Source organism: Megascapheus bottae, chromosome 22 (genome assembly GCF_031878675.1).
Source record: "Megascapheus bottae isolate mThoBot1 chromosome 22, mThoBot2.hap1, whole genome shotgun sequence".
In the NCBI taxonomy this organism is placed as follows: Eukaryota; Metazoa; Chordata; class Mammalia; order Rodentia; family Geomyidae; genus Megascapheus; species Megascapheus bottae.
Window position 1 is genome coordinate 12,436,418 of NC_143530.1, and position 22,045 is coordinate 12,458,462.

The following is a 22,045-nucleotide window of genomic DNA, read 5'->3' on the forward strand; positions in this document are numbered from 1 at the left end:
GTGTATCATATCACCAGAATGGATTGGATTCTGTCTGCAGAATGGTAGTTATCACAGTATTCTATGGTTACACATAGTAGCGAAAAGGTAGAAAACCAACCAATTTCTTCTTAGTCAGGTAAACCTAATTAGTACAATTGGCATTGTTATGTACCAAGCCCATTTTTCACCTTGAAGAGCTGCTTTTGGTTGATAGGCTGTTTTGGAGGCAGGTCATACTTGTTTGTTTTGTAGCCAGTCTTGAGGCTTGAATTCAGAGCACTGACCCTGAGCTTCTTTTGCTCAAGGCTAGCATTCTACCATTTGAGCCACAGTACCATTTTCAGCTTTCTATGGTATTGAGGAATTGAACCCAGGGGTTCATGCATGCTAGACAAGCACTCTACCACTGGGCCACATTTCTAACCCTGTCTTTTATCTCTGATCCCAGACCAAATGTTTAACACATGAATGAGTGTTCATTAAATATTTGTTGAATGAATAACGGACCATTGCAACCATTTCCACACATTGGTGAGGTGGTGGCATCCACTCAGTTTTGCAGATAAGTAAACTGCTTTGAGACTTAGCCCCTCTGCACAAAGCCTGACAGCTCAGAGTAGGAACTTGACTCCAAATACTTGATACTCTTACTATTGTTTTTTTTATATGTGGTAATATCTACATTGCAAAGCATTTACTGTTTAAACTACCACAAGTCTATAGTTTCCAAGCACTAAGAATTTTACACTGTTGCAGCCAGCATTCATGGCAGTTCTCAGCCTCATGCCTCCCTTTGTTCTTCTAGTTCTGTTAACAGGCTAGTAGCCAATTAGAAACTGCTTTTGAGCAAAAACACTGAAGGAACCTGGGAGTTAAAGGTGGATGGAATACAGGGCCAGTATTTTCCTTTCTGGTCTCTTTGGCCTGTTCCATTTTACTAGAAATTCTTGTTTGCTAATAATAGCCATGTTGTTTTCAGTTGGAGTACATGTTAAGGCTACTTTTCTGTTTGTGACTTAGAGATCTTTAGTCTGTTTTTGCTCTTGTTCAGCCCAGTGAGGCAGGAATCTAAGCGATCTTGTCTGAAGGCACTGTGTACCTGCCTGCTAAGTTTAGAGCACCACTGGGTCAAAGTCTGCTTACTGCCTGGTGCGTGAAAATGAATTTGCTTTGTCATCCTCCACACAAGCCGCCTGCCAGAACTCCAGTTCACTACTTTCAGTTTCTGTTTGCATTTGGGAAAATTGTCGTCCCCCCCATACCTGTAAAAATACAGGTTCAAACAAGCAGTTTTGTTCTCTTTGTTGTGGGATAAGGGTTAGAGTAAAAGGAGACAGGATGAGGAGATGAACCTGCCTAGAAGGGGAGTTTGACTTTTCCATGTGTTCCTGTTGCAGTAGTCTGCTGCAGATGAGAATTAGCAGTTGTCCTGAAGGTTCAAATAGTTTCTTGTTCCCAAGTATTATTTCACAGCCAAGTGAACAGAAAACAATTTAGCAGGTTATTTGCTGGAGACCAGAAGCAGAAAAATTATCTGTATGCAGCTACTGCAAAATGTTTTCAAAAGAACACATTGCAAAGTAGAATTATTAAGAGAAGAACTGATTCCAGATGGATTTCTGAGCCTTTCTGTGAGTCATAGAGGATCAACTTTTCAGGTTTGTCTATGTGTATGCATGCATGCATAAATGCATATGTTTGCACATACATGGTCTTGGATAATGATAAACCAGGTAGGAAACTGCTAGGAAGATTGAGTTTAAGCCTTAGTATCAAATAGTGAGTACACAGGTGCCTTTTTGGCCCCTGGACCAGCCTCTGCGCCATGTAATTTTATCTTGCACACGTATATGGGCAGGTAGTTGGTATTGTTGCAGTTCTACTCACTGGCTAATGTAACAGGCCATTCTTGCATAAGGTCAACTGAGGTAGCTGCTCAAAATATAGCCTTCTTTTTTGGTAGCTGAAAATACCGGGAGCACTAGATAACCCCTGCCTCTGCAACCCCCTAGAAAAATATTTGTACAGAACAATTATGTACTGTTTGAGCTGGTTTCTTGCTATGTTTGTGCATAATTAAAACCAGTCACTGGATTCATTAGCTTATGTTTAGAAACATGCAATTTAGATGGTTGTCTGCTTTGGGAATTGGAGATGATGATGTGGGAATTGTGATGATGTCACTGACATGAGTAGTACAGAAGAGAAGCAGTTAATGTACTTACTGAAAATTTCTTTGATCTCTGCAATGAACATAGCTTACTTAAATTGTTTTTGTGGCCTTTTTCCTGGCATTGATGAATGTAGAAGCGAGCAGTCAGTGATAAGATTCTGATCCATTGAGGAAGAGTTGGGTTTATGTACTTGGTAATACATTCTAAAAATGGAAGCTGTGTGAGTAATTAAAAGTAGCACTTAAATATATAAAGTATATTTATTATATTTACCTATATATATACCCCTTCCCTTTTTTTGTTGGGTGGGTCATGGGTCTTGAACTCCGGGCCTGGGCACTGTCCCTGATCTCTTCAGCTCAAGGCTATTGCCCTACCTCTAGAGCCACAGCTCCACTTCCACTTTTCTAATGTTTATTGGAGATGAGTCTCACGGTCTTTTGTGCCTGGGCTATCTTTGAACTGTGATCCTCAGATCTCAGCCTCCTGAGTAGCTAGGATTGCAGGAGTGAGCAGCTGTGTTGGGCTCTCTCTTCTTACTGAATCCAGGACCTAGTGTATGTGAAGCATGTACTTGTATGCATATAATATCTGCATGCCAAGGAAAACACTTTAATGTCTTACTGAGATAATATATTTTACAAATGAGGTTGACAAAACTCTAGAATGTTGAAAAAAATACTATGGATGAGCAAGTAGACTAGGCATTGCCATGCACACATTCTTGGAGGCACTATTACTATATAGCCTTTGTTGAAGAAAATTTGGATGTATCTGTGAAAAAATCACAAATAGTTACCCTCTTTTGATCAAACACTATCACATTATAGGAGTTGTTCCTGAAGACATATGTGCACATACTGAACAATACATATTTAAACTTGTCTATGGAAGTGTCAAAGGTTAGAAATACTCAAGTCAATTGGTTAAATAATGATATATATGTAAAATGAATACCACTGCTAAACAATGAGAATATTCATTGTGCATTGACAGAAATATCATCAGGACCTAGTATTAAGGGCATAAAGCCAGAGGTGGTATATAACATGAGATCAGTTGTGTTTAAGGGGGAAATAGGATTGTGTATTTTATTTGCTTGTATATGCACAAGGAAGTTGTAGAAGGGTATTTTAAAAAGTAAGATGAGTGGGCCGGGAGTTTGGCCTAGTGGTTAAAGTGCTTGCCTAGCATGCATGAAGACCCGGGTTCGATTCCTCGGTACCATATACATAGAAAAAAGCCGGAAGTGGTGCTGAGGCTCAAGTGGTAGAGCTCTAGCCTTGAGAAAGTCCAAGGACAGTGCTCAGGCCCTGAGCTCAAGCCCAGGACTGGCAAAAAAAAAAAAAAAAAAGTAAGATGAATAGCTATCCATGAATTTTTGGGGGTTGAGGAAAGAAGAGATGAAATATTTTTTTAGTTTTGTTTTTTGCTAGTCCTGGAGCTTGAACTCAGGGCCTAAGCACTTTCCTTGGGCTTTCTCAAGGCTAGAGCTCTACCACTTGAGTCACAGCACCGCTTCTGGCTTTTTCTATGTATGTAGTACTGAGGAGTTGAACCTGGGTCTTTGAGCATGCTAAGCAAGCACTCTACCACTAGGCCAAACTACTGACCTGATTTTTTAGTTTTATTTTATATATATATATGTGTGTGTGTGTGTGTGTGTGTGTTTATATATATTGCTCATGAATATATACTATTCTTTCAAGTTAGAATGCCTTTATATGTGGAATTTAATTAAATTCCATAGTTAGAGTTCTTATGATTTCCTTACACTTTTTTGTGTTTGCACTGGGACTTGTAGTCAGGATGTCATGCTTTTGCTTGCCTTTTTTTTTTTTTTTTTTTTTTTTTTTTTTGCCAGTCCTGGGCTTGAGCTCAGGGCCTGAGCACTGTCCTTGGACTTTCTCAAGGCTAGAGCTCTACCACTTGAGCCTCAGCACCACTTCCGGCTTTTTTTCTATGTATGTGGTACCGAGGAATCGAACCCTGGTCTTCATGCATGCTAGGCAAGCACTTTAACCACTAGGCCAAACTCCCGGCCCCTTGCTTGCCTTTTTCTGCAAGTCTTGCACTCTATCATTGATCCACATTTCTATTCCTTTTTTTTTTTTTTTGCGTTGGGCTAGGTTCTCTCACTTTGTAACCCAGGCTTTGAACTCTTGAACCTTCTGTCTCAGCCAGTCTTCCATCTCAGCCTCCTGAGTATCAGATTATAGGAGTGAACTACCCCTCCCAGTTGTGCTAACCTTATGCATAACAGATTTCTTCATGATGCTAATGATAATTGGTTCCTTCCTAGATGAGTACCTTAATAAGGAAGTGATAGACATACCTGTTAATCCTGGTGGATTTTTTTTCCCTCAATCCTTCCATAATCGATAGTTTTGAAGACTTGATACTTTACATGTCAGAATTGGATTCTGTAACAAACTCCATGAAACAAGTTTTTTCTTTAGTTTGGCAGTAAGGATAATATCCTTCAGGCAGGACTGAAGTCTTTTCCTCTTTTCTCTTTATTTGTAGGAACTTACAAGCAGCAATTGGCGCCTATTATGACTTTGAAAGCCCAAATATCAGCGTACCCTCTATGTCCTTTGTTGAAGATGTCACCATAGGAGAAGGAGAGTCAATACCTCCTGATACTCAGTTTATAAAAACTTGGAGAATCCAGAATTCTGGTAAGAGTATAATGGACATTTCTCTCTTGCTCAGTTTCCCCCCCACCCCCCCCTCAGTCCGTGAACTCTGGGCCTGGGTACTCTCCCTGAGCTTCTTTTGCTCAAGCTGGCACTCTACCACGTGAGCCACAGTGCCACATCCAGATTTTTCTGTTTATGTGGTACTCAGGAATTGAACTCAGGGCTTCATGCATGCCAGGCAAGCATTCTACAAATAAGCTACATTCCCAGTCCTTCAGTGTTTGTTTTTAATTAATATAACATGCTTACTTGGTAAATTTCTTTTTTTTTTTTTTTTTTTTTTGGCCAGTCCTGGGCTTGAGCTCAGGGCCTGAGCACTGTCCTTGGATTTTCTCAAGGCTAGAGCTCTACCACGTGAGCCTCAGCACCACTTCCGGCTTTTTTCTATGTATGTGGTACCGAGGAATCGAACCCGGGTCTTCATGCATGCTAGGCAAGCACTTTAACCACTAGGCCAAACTCCCGGCAAATTTCTTTCTTTTTGTGGGGCATGGACTCTGGGCTTGGGCTCAGCCCCTAAGCTCTTCATCTTAAGGGTACCACCCTGGCCCTGAGCATTGTCCCTAAGTTCTTCAGCTTCAGGCTACTGCCCTTCCCCTGGAGCCATAGGGCCACTCTCTGTTTTCTAGTGGTTAATTGGAAATAAGAATCTCACCAACTTTAGTGCCCAGGCTGGCTTTGAACCACAATCCTCAGATCTCATCCTCCCGAGTAGCTAGGATTACAGGCATGATCCACCCCACCTGGCTCCATCATCTTTATTTCTGATTTGGTTGATATAAATTTCCTTGTCAATGATTTGTAATCAGGTTCATAGGGAGGGAAAAGACTCGTTAAACTAACCTTTTATATACGAATGGATGAGCTCCATGCCAGTATTCATGCCTGTAAGTCCTAGCTACTCAGGACACTGAGATGGGAAGGGTGGGGGGGTATGAGGGAAGAATTAATGTATCAGATTTAATTACCTTTTTCTGTAAGTTAAAAGTTGATCCTCTTCTTCCTTCTCAGTCCTAGGGCTTGAACTCAGGGTCTAGAAGCTCAAGGCTAGTACTCTACCACTTGAGCCACAGTGCCACTTCTAGATGTTTCTGTTTATGTGGTACCAAGGAATGGAACCCAGGGCTTCATGCATACTAGGCAAGCACTCTACCACTGAGCCAGCCAAATTTCCAGCCCTAAGTTACTGTTCCTGAAAGAATGTTCTGTATGTCACTGATACAGCCAATCTCTATAGACCAAGACCCAGTGTTGAAGGTGACACAGGATATCTGTGGCTTTATAACGTATTCATTAGCTTCCTTTTCCTTATGTGCTACCAGTGGCTCATTGTTAATATGGAAGGCATATGGTAATACAGGAAAATAGCAACATTTTTCCCCCTTGAAATTCTTGGTCTAAGTCTGATTTTCTTTAAATTCTTTGTGTGTGTGTGTGTGTGTGTGTGTGTGTGTGTGTGTGTGTGTGTGTGTGTGTCTGTGTGTGTCTGTGTCTGTGTCTGTGTGTCTGTCTGTCTGTCTTTGTCTGTTTTTCTGTGTATTAGGGCTTGAACTCAGGGTCTCCTACTTGTTTGTTTTCTCCAGGCTGGTGCTTTACCACTTGAGCCAAACTTCCACTGCTGGCTTTCTGCTGTTAATTTATTTTTTTTGTCTGGACCTGGGCATTGTCCCTGAGCTCTTCAGCTCAAGGCTACCACCCTACCTACCCCCTTGAGCCACAGTTTCCAGTTTTCTGGTGGTTAATTGAAGTTGAGTCTCATGGACTTTGTAGTGTCTGGGCTGGCTTTGAATGAAGATCCCCAGATCTCAGCCTTCTGAGTAGGTAGGATTACAGGTGTGAGTCACCTCTCCTAGCCTTTGCTGTTAATTTTTTATTTTTTGTCTGGACTACTTTGAACCCTGATCCTCAGATTTCCACCTCTTAAGTAGACAGAACGATACCACTTCAAATACCAGGATATTTTTGTTTTTTGGTAATGGTGTTTGAACTCATGGCCTGGGCCCTGTCTCTGAACTTCTTGTTTGATGGCTAGTGCCCTATCAGTTTGAACCACAGTACCAGTTAATTGGAGATCAGTCCCATAGATTTTTCCTGCCTGGGCTGAGGGCTGGCTTTGAACCAAGATCTCAGATATCAGCCTCCTGAGTAGCTAAGATTACAGGTATGGGTTAGCAGGGTTCGGCTGTATACCAGAATATTAAATAGTTAACAGGATAGCAAACATTCTACCTACTTTAAGATAAAATCTGGTTTGTGTAAAATAGTTTTATAGTTGTTTTTTGTTGTTGTTGTTGTTTTTGTTTTTGCCAGTCTTGGCCTTGAACTCAGGGCCTAGGCATTGTCCTTGAGCTTCTTTTTTTTTTTTTTTTTTTTGCCAGTCCTGCGCTTGAGCTCAGGCCCTGAGCACTGTCCTTAGACTTCCTCAAGGCTCTACCAGTTGAGCTTCAGCTCCATTTCTGGCTTTTTTTTTCTATGTATGTGGTGTCGAGGAATCGAACCCAGGTCTTCATGGATGCTAGGCAAGCACTCTACTCTACCACTAGGCCAAACTTCCGGCCCTGTTCTTGAGCTTCTTTTGCTCAAGGCTAGCACTCTACCACTTGAGCCGTAGCCCACTTCCGCTTTTTATGTTTTCATGGTACTGAGAGCAGGGCTTCCTGCATGCAAGGCAAGCACTGCACCACTAAGCCAACTTCCTGGCTTTTTCTTTTTCTTTTTTTTTTTTTTCTTTCTTTCTTTTTTTGCAAGTACTGGGCTTGAGCTCAGGGCCTGGGCACTGTCCTTGGGCTTTCTCAAGGTTAGAGCTCTACCACTTGAGCCTCACCGCCACTTCTGGCTTTTTCTATGTATGTGATACCTAGGTATCAAACCCGGCTCTTAGTGCATGCTAGAAAGGCACTCTACCACTAGGTCAAACTCCTAGCGCCCTCCCTCCCCCTTTTTTTTTTTTTTTTAATGTTGGTACTAGGCCTTGAATCCAGTGCCTTTCCCTCTGGTCCCTCTGGTTCTGTTCTTTGCTCAAGGCTCATGCTGTAACCATTTAAGCCATACCTCCAGTCTGGCTTTGTGCTGTTTATTTCTGCTGTTTTCTGCCTGCGCTGACTTTGATCTCCCTGATTTGTCTCCCAAGTAGTTATGACTACAGGCTTTAGCCACCAATGCCTACCTTGTCTTTATTACTACTGAGAAAGAGGCTTACTGAGTAGCATGGACCGGTAGAACTTGTTGTGTGGACAGACTGGCCTTGAATTCATGATCTTCCTGACTCAACCTCCCAATTGCTTAATATACAGATATATCCTGCCATTGGTTAGCCTTATTTTAACTTTGTCAGGTTAAAACTTTCAAGTGCCAGTGGACATATGGTACATATGATAACTTTTAATAGAGACAGCAGTCTCCCAAAAGTGTGAGTAGTCACTTCATCTCCATGGTGTTTTTTTGGTCAGTCATGGGTCTTGAAATCAGGATTAAGCACTGTTCCTGAGCTGTTATGCTCAAGGCTAGCACTCTATAAACACTTTGAGCCACTGTTCCACTTCCCTCCCCCTTTTTTTTTTCCCCCTATGGTAGGACTTGAGCTCTGGGCCCAGGCTCTGTCCCTGACCTCTTTAGCTCAAAGGGTCCTCTACCACTTGAACCACGGTGCCATTTCTGGTTTTCTAGTGGTTAAGTAGAGATATAAATCACAATCCTCAGATATCAGCCTCCTGAATAACTAGGATTATCCTGAATAACTAGGATTACCGCCAAGAGGCACAGACACCTGGATTCTACTTCCAAATTTTTTTTTTTTGATGGTAAATTGGAGATGAGAATCTCATGGACTTGCCTTCCCTGGCTGACTTTGAACCGTGATACTCAGATCTCATCCTCCTGAGTAGCTAGGGTAGACACCTATAGGTGTCTGTTCTACTGTGAGCTACCAGTGCCCGCCATTTCAATGTATTTTTGTGGGTTTTGTTTTTTTTTTTTTTCTGGCCAGTCTGGCCCCTCAGTGGTTTTTTATGGACCTTTATCTTACAGTCTGTGAATTTGGTGGGTATGTGGGTGTGCTTTTTTTTTTTTAGGTCAATTGAGACACCTGTTTTTTTTGTTTTTGTTTTTGTTTTTTTGCCAGTCCTGGGGCTTGAATTTAGGACTTGAGCACTTGTCCCTAAGATTCTTTTTGTTCACTCTACCATTGGAGCCACAGCACCACTTTGGGTTTTTTCTGTTTATGTAGTGCTAAGGAATTAAACTCAAGGTTTTGTGCATGTTAGGCAATCACTCTGCCGCTAAGCCACATTCCCAGCCCCCACTCAACTTCTTGAGGAACTATTTTGTCATTGCCATATACACAGTTTAATGAAGACAAATTATAGGTCAGAGGTTGTTTTTGACAGTCCTTTTTGCTGAGTCATGTAAGACCTTATTATGTAATTCAGGGAAATATATGTGAGAGATAAAGGCTTCTTCACTGGAAAGTTAGCTATACCAAGCATGGGACCACAGGTTGCTTAACGTTTTTTCTGTTTTGCTTGAACTCAGGGGCAGAAGCTTGGCCTCCAGGGGTTTGTCTTAAATATGTTGGGGGAGACCAATTTGGACATGTGAACATGGTGATGGTGAGATCGCTAGAGCCCCAAGAGATTGCAGATGTCAGCGTCCAGATGTGCAGCCCTAGCAGAGCAGGAATGTATCAGGGACAGTGGCGGATGTGCACTGCTACAGGACTCTACTATGGAGGTGAGTGTGTCTTCCTGTACCCAAGGCGAAGGAATTAAAACAGCATCTTTTGACATTGCTAGTATTATTCACAGAGCCTGTGAACTTGCATAAATAAAGTATGGCTTCTTATACCCACATTGGTAAATTACTTGAATTTAGTGACTAACGGGCTCGTGATATGTATGAGATATTGTACTTAGCATTGTGAATGATGGTTTAGTACTGTTGCTAATTTTATTATATAAACTTGGTAGGCAGTCTATGAGTACTAAAGGTAGACTGTTGCAGAAGTCTCTAGACATGAGTCATATACAATTGAAACTGCACACAATGTATATTTTCCTTCCAGTCTAATAATTTGTAAAACTACTAATATCTAGTATTTTTCCTTATTTGCTTTTTATTAATTTTTGTTTATGTAGGTGTTTTGTTTTGTCTTTTGACAAAACCCATTGTGTAGCCTCGGCTGGCCTCAAACTCTTAATCCTCTTGCCTCAGCTCCTTGAATGCTGGGATTGCAGACATGCACTGCACCTGCTCTCCCCTTAACTGCCAAGCATTTTGACAGTGATCTATACTATGTCTCCTTCTACAATTTTTTGTTTACTTTTTTTTCCCTTTTTTTTTTGCCAGTCCTGGGGCTTGAACTCAGGGCCTGGGCACTGTCCCTGAGCTTCTTTTGCTCAAGGCTAATGCTCTACCACTTGAGCTACAGTGCCACTTCCAGATTTTTCTGTTTATGTCGTACTGAGGAATGGAACCTAGGGTTTCATACATGCAAGGCAAGTGCTCTCCCACTAAGCCACATTCCCAGCTCCATTTTTCTGAGTTTTGCTGTTAGCAGTTCTCATAGTGAAATATTAGGGAAAAAACCTCTTTGCTTCTAGCAGGGAAAGGGCAAAAGTAATACAATATTTAATTGTTAAGCTTTTTGTCAGTGTTGTATTTAAGTACTTTTCAACAGTGTCCAAAATTGATGTTAAGAGGCCAGTGTAAGCTGGGTTCCAGGGGCTCACATCTGTAATTTTAACCATTCAGGGTGCTGTGTGATATAAGAATCAAAGCTAAATATGAATTCAAAGCCAGCCCAAGTAGGAAAGTTGAGCAGACTCTTTTCTCCAGTTAGCCACCAGACAACCAAAAGCGGAGCTGTGGCTCCGGTGATAAGAGCGCTAGCTTGAACAACAGCCCACAGCCACTACCAACAGCAAAAAAAGAAGCCAATTTGAATCTGTTGATTTGTATACTTTTGGTTCATACTCTAGTGGTGTTTTGTTTTTTGGATAGCTTTGAAATTTAATCATTTAAGGGTGGCAGCAGTGGTGGGGGGTTAGGAAGGCGGGGGCATGTGTGCATGCATGGTTAACAGCTTTTTGTGCCTGGATGGGCTTTGTGCGATCCTCAGATCTCAGCTTCTTGAGTAGCTAGAACTACAGGCATGTGCCACTGGTGCCTAGCTGATAATGGCTTTTCTAAGACCAGTTTTCATAAACATTTAAGTTTTCTGAAGTATAATAATGAAACATGTGCCTTGGAGCTGAGTATGTTGGACTTGTGTGCTTAGAAAAGGATTTTTTAAATAAACGGAGAAGAAGACAAAAGTAGGAATAAACGTAATTTGGAGTTGGGTATGGTGGCTCACACCTGTAATCCTAGCTACTCAGGAGGCAAAGATCTGAGGAGCTCAGTTCAAAGCCAGTCTGGGCACTAAAGTCCCTGAGACTCTTTTTTTTTTTTTTTTTTTTTTTTTTGCCAGTCCTGGGCTTGAGCTCAGGGCCTGAGCACTGTCCTTGGACTTTCTCAAGGCTAGAGCTCTACCACTTGAGCCTCAGCACCACTTCTGGCTTTTTTCTATGTATGTGGTACCAAGGAATCGAACCCGGGTCTTCATGCATGCTAGGCAAGCACTTTAACCACTAGGCCAAACTCCTGGCCCCCCTGAGACTCTTATCTCCAATTAACCACCAGAAAACCAGAAGTGGCTCTGTGGCTCCAGGGGTAGAGCAGAAGCCTTGAGCTGAAGAGCTCAGGAAAAGTGCCCAGGCCGAATTCAAATCATACAACTGACCAAGAAAAACAAAAAAACAACTATGCATTTGACAATAATGATGTCTATTAGAATGATGATAAAGTATGGAATGGCTTTGCTATCGAATTGTTCTTTTTTAAAGGTTGCATCATACTGGTTATGAGATCAACTGAATGTGTAACTCAGAGCCTCTGACCTGTCACACAGTTAATTAGCATGCCATATTTAGTGTTAAATAAAGGTTTATTGTTTTGCACTGTGTGCATGTATGGAAATACCACAATGAAACCCCCTCATATTACAAATTTTGCTAATTCAAAACTGCGTATGAAAACGTTTAAGTATAACATTTAAGTACTAGTTTTGCATGAGAGTGTGTCTGTGTTTGTTATGGTTGTACCTTGCCTTGTCCTACTGGTACCCCTAGTGGCTGATTTAGTTTCATCTTCTTAGTAATGAAGCGTTGATGTTCCATAAGTTAACAGCAGGTGTCTCTCCATCTCCATTTAGTAGGCTCTTAGCTGCTTGGATACAATCAGTTCTCCAGTACAGCTCCCAAGCCATTAAAGACTATATGACATTTTGAGATCCCTTTTTTCAGATGCAGAAGCCAGATTAAAAACTGAAACAAACATAAAAAGTACGGCCTGATAGGGTTTCCATAGTTGCTTAAGTCTTTTTTAGTGTTTATGTTCAAGACTTTCTGTTATAGTTCTATTTTTTTAATTTTTTGCCAGTCCTGGGCTTGAGCTCAGGGCCTGAGCACTGTCCTTGGGCTTTCTCAATGCTAGAGCTCTCCCACTTTGAGCCACAGCACCACTTCCAGCTGTTTTCTATGTATGTAGTACTGAGGAATTGAACCCTGGTCTTCGTGTATGCTAGGCAAACACTCTATCACTAGGCTGTCACATTCCTGGCCCCCAATAAGCATCTTTTGATGGAAGAATTTTTGCCTTTTTGGATTTTCTTGGTTTAGGGCATGCAAAATAAAACAAAAAGCCTGGGAATAGCAGTTTGTATGTTTCCGCCATTGTCTTCTCTAATAATATTTTGAAATAGGGCTATGTGTCAGAATCAAGTAATAAGCTTTTAGTTTCATGGATCTGTACCAGCGTTAGTAGTTGGCATTACCAAAAATGTTGAAATGAATATACTGTACTTACTCTTGGCTGCCATGTGGAAGATGATCTCTGTCTCTGGTTTGGACGATGCTTGGTGTTAATTTGCGTTACTTTTTCATTTCAGATGTCATCTGGGTGATTCTCAGTGTGGAGGTGGGTGGACTTTTAGGAGTAACACAGCAGCTGTCATCTTTTGAAACGGAGTTCAACACACAGCCACATCGCAAGGTAGAAGGAAACTTCAACCCGTTTGCCTCTCCCCAAAAGAACCGACAATCAGATGAAAACAACCTAAAAGACCCTGGGGGTTCCGGGTTCGACTCGATCAGCAAAAACACATGGGCTCCTGCTCCTGACCAAACTGAGCAAGATCAGAATAGACTCTCACAGAACTCTGTAAATCTATCCCCCAGCAGTCACGCAAACAACTTATCAGTAGTGACTTACAGTAAGGTAGGTGCCCTCGGAGAAGAGGAGAAGGGGCAGGTGGTGGGCCTTGGGATTTGTGATACTCATTCATGGCAAACCTAGAATACTAGATTGCCACTCCCCAGAGGCAGTTCTTTAAGATTTCTTAGCTCTTCTGCCAATAGCAGTGATACAGAAGCCTACCCCTTCTCCCCTCCCCCTACAGTATCCTGTGGATACTGCTTCATCCACATTCATAATTCACTCTTGTCTGTCTACTCTGGGTATTAGAAGACTGAGTTTCTTTACCTTTAGAATTAAAAAAAAAAAAAGGATATCAAAAATGTCACTTAGCCATACTTCCACTGTTAAATGTACACAAAACTTAGAGTAACAACAAAATACACAACAATGCACATTTGTGCATTTGTTGTTTTATAAGATGGGTTTTGTCCTCCGAGTAAAAAGACAAACTTGGTTATTAGCCTTTCAGTTTATTCTATTTGAATATCTTATTATGGATATCTTTTTTTTTTTAAATCTCTGATCCGGTTACTGATACCTTTTTAGTCTTTCTAACCCATGGATTCCCTATATTTCAGAAACTTAACCCATATGGCTCAAAGTATCTTGATTTTTCAGATGTGGGGATGAAAGCATTTTTTTAATTGCAATTTTAAATATTCTGATTGTTGCAGACACTCTTCTAGGTGTTTTGAGTTCTTGATTTTTTTTTTTTTCTTAAAGCTAGCTGGTCAAGCATCTCCCACACCTTGCTAATTGATAATGGTTCCTGGTTCCTAGTTTTGATTAGCTGAGTGACAGTTGTGGTGATGCTGAGAACTCAGGGCTGTAGGTAGTTGGTTTCATGGATTAGTAGTGTGAACATCTAAGTGCATTCTCCTTTGATAAATAATGCTGTGCATTTAAGCCTGCATCCCCACCTGTATAACTGTATAGAACTGTTTAAATCTGTCTTGGCTTCATGCTGGTTATCTACCTTCAATTTTAAAAAATAAAGTTCATTTGAGGAGCTAGTTGATCTGTTAATGTAAGAATGGCATTTTTCTGGCCAGCATTTTATGAGGTCAAGAGGCAACTTAGTAGGAGAAACCTGGTGATGTGGATCTTCAATCCTTCATGTGGTTTAATACCAGGGACTTCATTTGGGAGCAGTAGTCAAATGAGGAATCCATTTGTTGGTGGATGGTCATTACAAAGGTGTCTGCAGTAACATTGGTGGTAAAGGATAGAAGTAGATCTCCTGGAAAAACATCATATTCCTTAATGTTTTAATCAATTAATAGAAACTTAATAATTAAGCTGTTCTGTATTTTTGTTTGATTGTCTGCTTATTTGCTTGTGGAGGGGTTTGAGACAAAGTCTTGCTATGTAGCCCAAGCTGACTTTGAATTTGCAATCCTCTGACCTTATGTTCTTTGCTGTGTGCTGAGATTATAGGTGTGCCTATCTCAAGCTCTGTTGGGTTTTTTTTTCCTTTCTTAAACTCCAAAGTCTGTGACTGCTTTGGGCCATAAATGACCTTATTTAAAGCTTAAACCTGTCTTGTTAGAATGGAAACTTGAGGCAGTTGAGTTTAATGGGAAGATGAAAGTTGGCAGAGGGTAAAGTTAGATATTCCATTGCTTTCTGGTTTGGAAGCTGCTTTACTGAACTGAACTGGCTGGCTGAGTCATGACTGGGTAGTTTTTGGCCAGAATAGTACACTAATCCACCAAATGACCCCAAGGTATGAATCTGGTAGTAGTTGATCTCTGCTTTAAGGAGATGCCAATTAACCTGCTCAGTACTGGTCATCAATAGGATAGTAATGACCTGATTTTTGCTGCCCGCTTTAATTAAAGTCCTACTAGGTTCTGTTCTGGGGAATAATTGGACTATGATGAGGCCATGGAGGTATTTCTTGAAGTGGATGGATTTATACTATTTTTTTTCTAAATAATAGCCTTTATTTTATATGAATGTCCTGTACACAGAAGGGCAAACCTACCTCCTAGAAATTCCCATTAGGATAGTCATTGTTAGAATTCCTTCCTGCTTTAGCGTCAAAGATTTATACTATTTAATTGAATTTTTCTCACATTCTGTGGGATTGTTTGTTGGTAGCTTCCCATTAATAATGTCAAAAATAAAAATAATTTAAAAGTAAAAATGATATCTAAGAAAATCGTTGCCATAAAATGCATTAAAAATGTAGATCACAAGGAGAAATTAATAAATTCTTTTTTCTTTGGCCAGTCATGGGGCCTTAAATCAGAGCCTGGGCATTGTCCTCGGACACTTTTTGCTCAAGGCTAGCACTCTGCCACTTGAGCCACAGCACCACTTCCAGCTTTTTCTGTGTGTTTCTGGAATCAAATCAAGGGCTTTGTGCATGCTAGGCGAGCATGTACTAAGCTATGCTCCCAGCCCAGGATCTCATCTCATCTCTTCTTTCTTTTCTTCTCTTCCCTTCCATTACTTTCCTATAAAAGTGCTTGCCTAACATGCACAAAGACCCAGGTTCTGTTCCTCAGTACCACATACATAGAAAAAGCCAGAAGTGGTGGCTCAAGTGGTGGAGCTCTAGCCTTGAGAAAGCCCAAGGACAGTGTTCAGACCCTGAGTTCAAGCCTCATGATTCCCCCCCCCCCCAAAAAAAAAAAAAGCTTCCAGTAAAGTTCTCTGAAAGTAATTCTGGCTAAAGTTGTCAGCTCTAACCTGTTAGGGTTTCTAAGGAATGGAAATGGAATGGGGGGGGGGGGTTAGTCAGTAAATATTACATAGACACAGTTGTGTACTGTTTAGCTTACTGTAAAACTTATATGGGGTAATAGGGAAGGTAAAGCATGCTCAAAGCAATTAGAGAAGAGTTGAGTCAGGTTGAAATGTGAATCTGGCCAGAGGACTACTTGTCAAATTATATAATTTGTAATAGTAGAAAAATCCGGTGTGGGCAATAAGAGTGACAGAAGCCAAGGGGCTGGGAATGTGGCTTAGTGATATGACTACTTGTCTAGCCATGCGTGAAGCCCTGGATTCGATTAGTATTGTGGCTCAAGTGATAGAGTGCTAGCCTTGAACAAAAGAAGCTCTGGTACAATACCCTGGACCCTGAGTTCAAGTCCCAGAATTGGCAAAAAGAAAAAAAAAGTTACAGAAGGAGAGATGAAGTGGAGATAGGTGCTGATGGCTTATGCCTGCAATCATAGCTATCCAGAAGAGTCTCAGATCTGAGAATCGTGATTCCAAGCCAGCGTAGGCAGGAAAGGCCGTAAGACTTAGGCTGTAAGACTCTTACCTCCAACTAACCACCAGAAAACCAGAAGTAAAACTGTGGCTCAAAGTTGTAGAGAACCAGCTGTGAACAAAAAAGCTCATGGACAAGTGAAAAAGAAATGGAGGCCGGGCAAAATAGCTCACACCTATAATCCTAGCTACTAAGATCTGAGGATCACAGTTCAAAGCCAAGAGCCCCCCATTTTTTTGCGGGGGGGGGTCACAGGGCTTGAACTGGGCCTGTGAGTTGTCCCTGAGCTCTTCAGCTCAAGGCTACTAACCTACCCTCAAGCTAAGCCCCACTTCCCATTTTTCTAGACATTAATTGGAGTCTCAGGTCCTTTTGTGCCCAGGTTGACTTTGAACTGTGATCCTCAGATCTCAGCCTCCTGAGTAGCTAGGATTACAGGCGTGAGCCACTGTGCCCGAGTCTGTGTGCCGGTCTGTGGGCATGCTAAAAGCCAAGAGACTTTTATACCCCATGACCACCTCCCCCCCCCAAAAAAAATGGAGACAGTTAAAGGAGGGCCTCCCCCCATTTATTTATTTATTTATTGGAGGGGGGCTTTTTCAACAGTAGATAAGAACTGGAAAGATGGGCAGACATGAGCAGTGATATAGAGAGCATTTTTAAATGCTGGAGACAGAGTGAGTCAGGAAAATGTGGCCAAAAGATGTGGATGAAGGACAATGAAAGGTAAGTTCAGCTAGGTGCTGGTGGCTCATACCTGTAGTCTTAGTTATTCAGGAGGCTGAGATCTGAGGATTGCAGTTCAAAGCCAGCCCAATCAGGAAAGTCTGTGAGACTCTTATTTCCAATAAACTACTCAGAAAAAGCTGAAATTGGGCTGTGGCTCAAGTGGTAGAGCACTAGCCTTGAGCACAGAGAGGCACAGAGACAAGAGTCCAGTACTGCCCACCCCCCCCAAAAAAAGAAAAAGTAAGATACTTTCATTTGGTCACAGTGTGTCTCTGAAAAGTACTGGGTAAAATCATTAGTTTTGAAGACAATTGGCATTATACTTAATGGATACATGTGAACATCTGTCATGAACCTTTGCTAAGGATGAGACCGTTTCCCCTCCCTCCCTTCCTCCCTCCCTTCCTCCCTCCCTTCCTCCCTCCCTTCCTCCCTCCCTTCCTCCCTCCCTTCCTCCCTCCCTTCCTTCCTTCCTTCCTTCCCAGTCCTGGGCTCGGGCTCAGGACCTGAGCACTGTCCTTGGGTTTTCTCAAAGCTAGAACTCTACCACTGGAGTCACAACAGCACTTCTGGTTTTTTGTTTGTTTGTTTGAATTTTGGTGGGTCTAGGGGCTTAAACTCTGGGCCTGGGTGCCTGAGCTCTTCAGCTCAAAGCTACTGCCCTACCCCTGGAGCAGCAGCCCTACTTCCGGTTTTTTAGTGATTAATTGGAGATGAGATTCTCAGGTCCTTCAGTGCCCTGGCTGGCTTTGAACCAAGATCCTCAGATCTCAATCTCCTGAGTAGCTAGGCATGAGCCACTGCACCAGGCTTATGGTTACTTTTTAGCTGTTCAGAATGTCAAGCATGCTGTGGAGTACATGTGTCCTTTGTAGATAAGGAAACAAAATTTTGGCAGTATCACACTACTCACCATCCAACCATAGGCAAATGTGGGATTCTAATCCAGGGGCCACATGACTGGAAGGTATTTCCTGCTAAGTACACTTAGGTTTTTCCTAGATCCTCTTGATGGGTTTGTGGCCGTATTGAAGCCAGCGTGGACTGAGTGACCAGTCCCGTCAAGGAAGAAAAGGAGCCAAGTAATATCTTGATTTCACAGCACTCTCTTACTTCCTGGATATTTAAAATAGTGGCTTCAGCTGGGTGCTGGGGACTCATTTCATGCCTATAATCTTAGCTACTTTGGAGGTTGAGATCGGAGGATAGCTATTTGAAGTCGGTGAGGACAGGAAAAATTCATGAGACTCTTTATCACCAATTAAAAGCCAGAGGAACTGTCGTTCAGTGATAGAGTTCTAACCCTAAGCAAAAAAAATTGAAGTTCAAGCCCCATGACTGACAAATAAAAACAAAACAGTGGCTTCATTACCTGAATGATTAAAGCCATTTTTAATACTCATTGTAATATGTATAGTAAATAGCACCTTTTTATTTATGAATGAGTAGAAAGGAAGAACACGATCTGGGGCTCTGGAGTTGGGAAGTGCTTTCAGTCCACTTCAGGTGCCATTTTTAATGTGTTGGAAGGGTGGTACCTGATATATTGGTGTCAGGGTTCATTGAGTTGGCAATAGTTTTCATTTACTCAAGATTGGGAAAGAACACATTGCTCTTGGAAGCCTGGACTACAATTTTAGTAGGCAAATGGCTTTCTGCTGCCTCCATAACATGCTAAGGTTGGTAGAATGAAATGAAAAGATTGTTTCAGATACCTGCTCCTTGAGGACTGAGTAGAGCTTTGTCAGCAGAATGGTTTATGTTAGTATCAAGAACTGGTTGCCCTGAGCTTTTTTGCTCAAGGGTAGCATGCTACCACTGAGCCACAGCTACATTTCTAGCATTTTGGCATTGGAAGTCTTACAGACTTTCCTACCCAGGCTTACTTTATACCATGATTCTAAATTTCTTGAGTAGTGAGGATTACAAGAGTGAACCACTAGGTACCTCAGCCACAGCTGCTTTTGAATGATCATAAGTTCTCATCACTCAGTTCTCTGATCCTCAGGATAAGCTGTGGGTGAGAAAATGTTCCAACTGTATCTCATAATCAAGAGAGTCTGGTTCCTTCCTCAGAGAGCTGACACAGGAAGCCAGCAAAATAAGTGTATGATGGACCCCTAAAGACTCAGAAATCTGGGTCTTTGTTTTTGTTAGAAACTGTCACATCAGGGGCCGGGAGTTTGGCCTAGTGGTAGAGTGCTTGCCTAGAATGCACGAAGACCCAGGTTCAATTCCTCGGTACCACATACATAGAAAAAAGTCAGAAGTAGGGCTGAGGCTCAAGTGGTAGAGCTCTAACCTTGAGAAAGTCCAAGGACAGTGCTCAGGCCCTGAGCTCAAGCCCAGGACTGGCAAAAAAAAAAAAAAAAAACTGTCACATCAGTTGAAGTTGGTTTGTTCCAAGTAAACTGTGAGATCAACATTGATAAGGGTTAAAAGCTGTTTTATTTTCTCTTTTACTGTGGTGGCTCCAGTGCCTCTGAGCTCCAGCAGGATACAGGGGGACTCTATTGACTCAAGGCTCTTCTTAGCACTGACTCATCTCTGGGGCCAGAGTAGTATCTATGTGGACAGAAGAACAAGGAGGGAATAAATCCTATTAAAACTTGGTATGTCTTTTTCTAATAAACCAGTAATTTTTAGACCTCTAAGAACACCTTTCAGAGGGGGAGGGAAAGGGGGGACAAAAACATGAGAAAGGGGTATCAATATTTGAGAAGTAATGTACCCATTACCTGATTAACCTCACTATACAGTATCCTGACAATAAAATACAATTAAAAAAAAAAAGAAGCCTTTCAGAGCAATAGGATGCCAAATGACCTGATTCAGGACAGCTGGGGAGAAAGTATAGCTGGAAAAAATGAAAAAAAAATGACAGGTTATTCTTTAGCACATTTAGCACATTCAGCACATTCCTGAGGCTTGAACTCAAGACCTGAGCACTGTCCTTGGGCTTTCTCAAGGCTAGAGCTTGCCAGGCATGATACTAGCTACTCAAGAGGCTGAGACCTGAGAATTGTACTTCAAAGCTAGCCCAGGCACTAAAGTCCATGCGACTCTTATTTTCCATTAATTACTAGAAAACTGGAAGAGGTGCTGTGGCTCAAGAGGTAGGGCCAAACTCCCACCCCTGCCTACTATCTTCCTTTATAAAGGAGAGAAAGGGTTTATTCAGGGGAGAGTGGAGAAGCTGATCCTGAATTCATTCATTTTGTTAGTCTGGGCTGTGATGATTTTGTGTTCTTTAAAAGAAAATAAGAGGCTAGGAATTGGGCCTAGAGGTAGAGTGTTTGCCTAGCATCCATGAAGACCCTGGTTTGATTCCTCAATACCACATACATAGTAAAAGCTGGAAGTAGTATTGTGGCTCAAGTGGTAGAAGTCTAGCCTTGAGAAAAGCCCAAGGACAATGCTCAGGCCCTGAGTTCAAGCCCTGGGACTGACAAAGGAAAAGAAAAGGAAGTGATGTAACACCAGCCTAGAGTGAAATACCTAAACAGTATTTCAAGGCCCTGAGTTCAATCCCCGGTGCTGAGACCAAAAATTACAAGAAGTTAAGTGCTAGTATTTGTTACATATTTCTACTTCAGAGTGAATTGTATCTGAGCCACTGTTACTGCTTCTACCAAGGCTAGTTCAGAAGGAAAAACAAGTTACTATCTTTGTGGGAAGTTGAGCCCCTCTTCCAGCATTTAAACTTGGTCTAACACTGCCTTGTGCCACCTGCCCCGCTTGTCCACATTTCCTTCTCATCCCCCTCCTCTCTCCCCCCTCCCATGTACTTTCATCCTATCTTAATTCTGCTCTGTCTACGCTTGGATCTCTTCTTGATTAAAGCCTGGAGGAGTTTAGTTTGACTGCATTAGCATGGAGAGTGAGCTGCTTAGTTAAGGGGACATAGAAGGAGGTTTGGAAAGGGCAAGAATGTTTTGAGGAGAAGGGAGGGAAAGGGACTCAAAGATAGCCTTGACCTTGCCCTTGCATCAGCCTCATAAAGACTGAGCATCACCACTGCTTGTCTGCCTCCTCTTCCCTCTTCATTAAATCAGTCAATACGACATTGAACCATTAAGACTGACTTAATGCTATGAAAAAAAAAATTGCTCTAGCTGCTGAGTGTGATGGCTCATGCCTGTAATCCTAGCTTCTCCAGAGGCTAAGATCTGAGGAGCACAGTTCAAAGCCAGCCCAGGCACTAAAGACCATGAGACTCTTATCTCCTATTAACAGCTAGAAAACCACAAGTGGCTCTGAGGCTCAAGGGATAGGGCAGTAGCCTTGAGCTGAAGAGCCTGATCAGGGGCAGCACCCAGGCTGAGTTCATGTCCCATGAACCCCCCCAAAGAAAACAAACAAAACAATGGTTCTAGCTTTTCCTATGGCAAAATACAAGGCAAGGGCAGATGCAGGGGATTGATAGGAGGCCAATGCAACCGTCCAGGCAGTTTGTCTGGTTTAGACTAAGGTGATAATTTCAGAAATAGGAGAAATGGTCTATATCTTGCAAGTAGAGCCAGCAAGGTTTGCTAATAGGTTGGCTAGGATATATGGGAGAGCAAAAGATGACACCAAGAATTTGAGTATTAGGAGGATGGAATTGTCATCAATGGAGAGGAAAAGCTGTGGTAGATTTATTGGAAGGACCCGGAGTTCTCTTTTGAGTACATTGAAGATTTCTATAAACATCTGAATATGAGCCATTTCATATCCAAACTGGGTATAGAATTTAGGAAATAATTTAAATGAATGGTATAGATCTGGGTTTGTGTCACATGGACACAGTATCCCTTCAACAGTGAGTGTAGATCATGATTTCTCAGCTGACTGGACACAACTGTTGTCAGTTTGGGCCAGATAAGTGCTTGGGGGAGGAGAGCAGGGCACATGTGTATGTATCTGTAATGCACTGTCTGATGTTTAGCAGCAATTCTGGT

General features: G+C 41.9%; 1 protein-coding gene across 3 annotated transcripts in view; it reads left to right on the forward strand.

Annotated features, from left to right (window-relative positions):
* The window catches only part of Ilrun (inflammation and lipid regulator with UBA-like and NBR1-like domains), a 46,257-nt gene that overhangs the window by 13,062 nt on the left and 11,150 nt on the right, over positions 1–22,045 (forward strand). For 2 of the 3 annotated variants that reach the window (XM_090355847.1, XM_090355846.1), the window contains exons 2-4: positions 4,683–4,837; positions 9,389–9,586; positions 12,843–13,171. In XM_090355847.1, coding sequence (XP_090211973.1) covers positions 4,683–4,837; positions 9,389–9,586; positions 12,843–13,171 — 682 coding nt within the window. The remainder of the gene's footprint in view (positions 1–4,682; positions 4,838–9,388; positions 9,587–12,842; positions 13,172–22,045) is intronic. The other variant, XM_090355849.1, reaches the window with a different exon arrangement.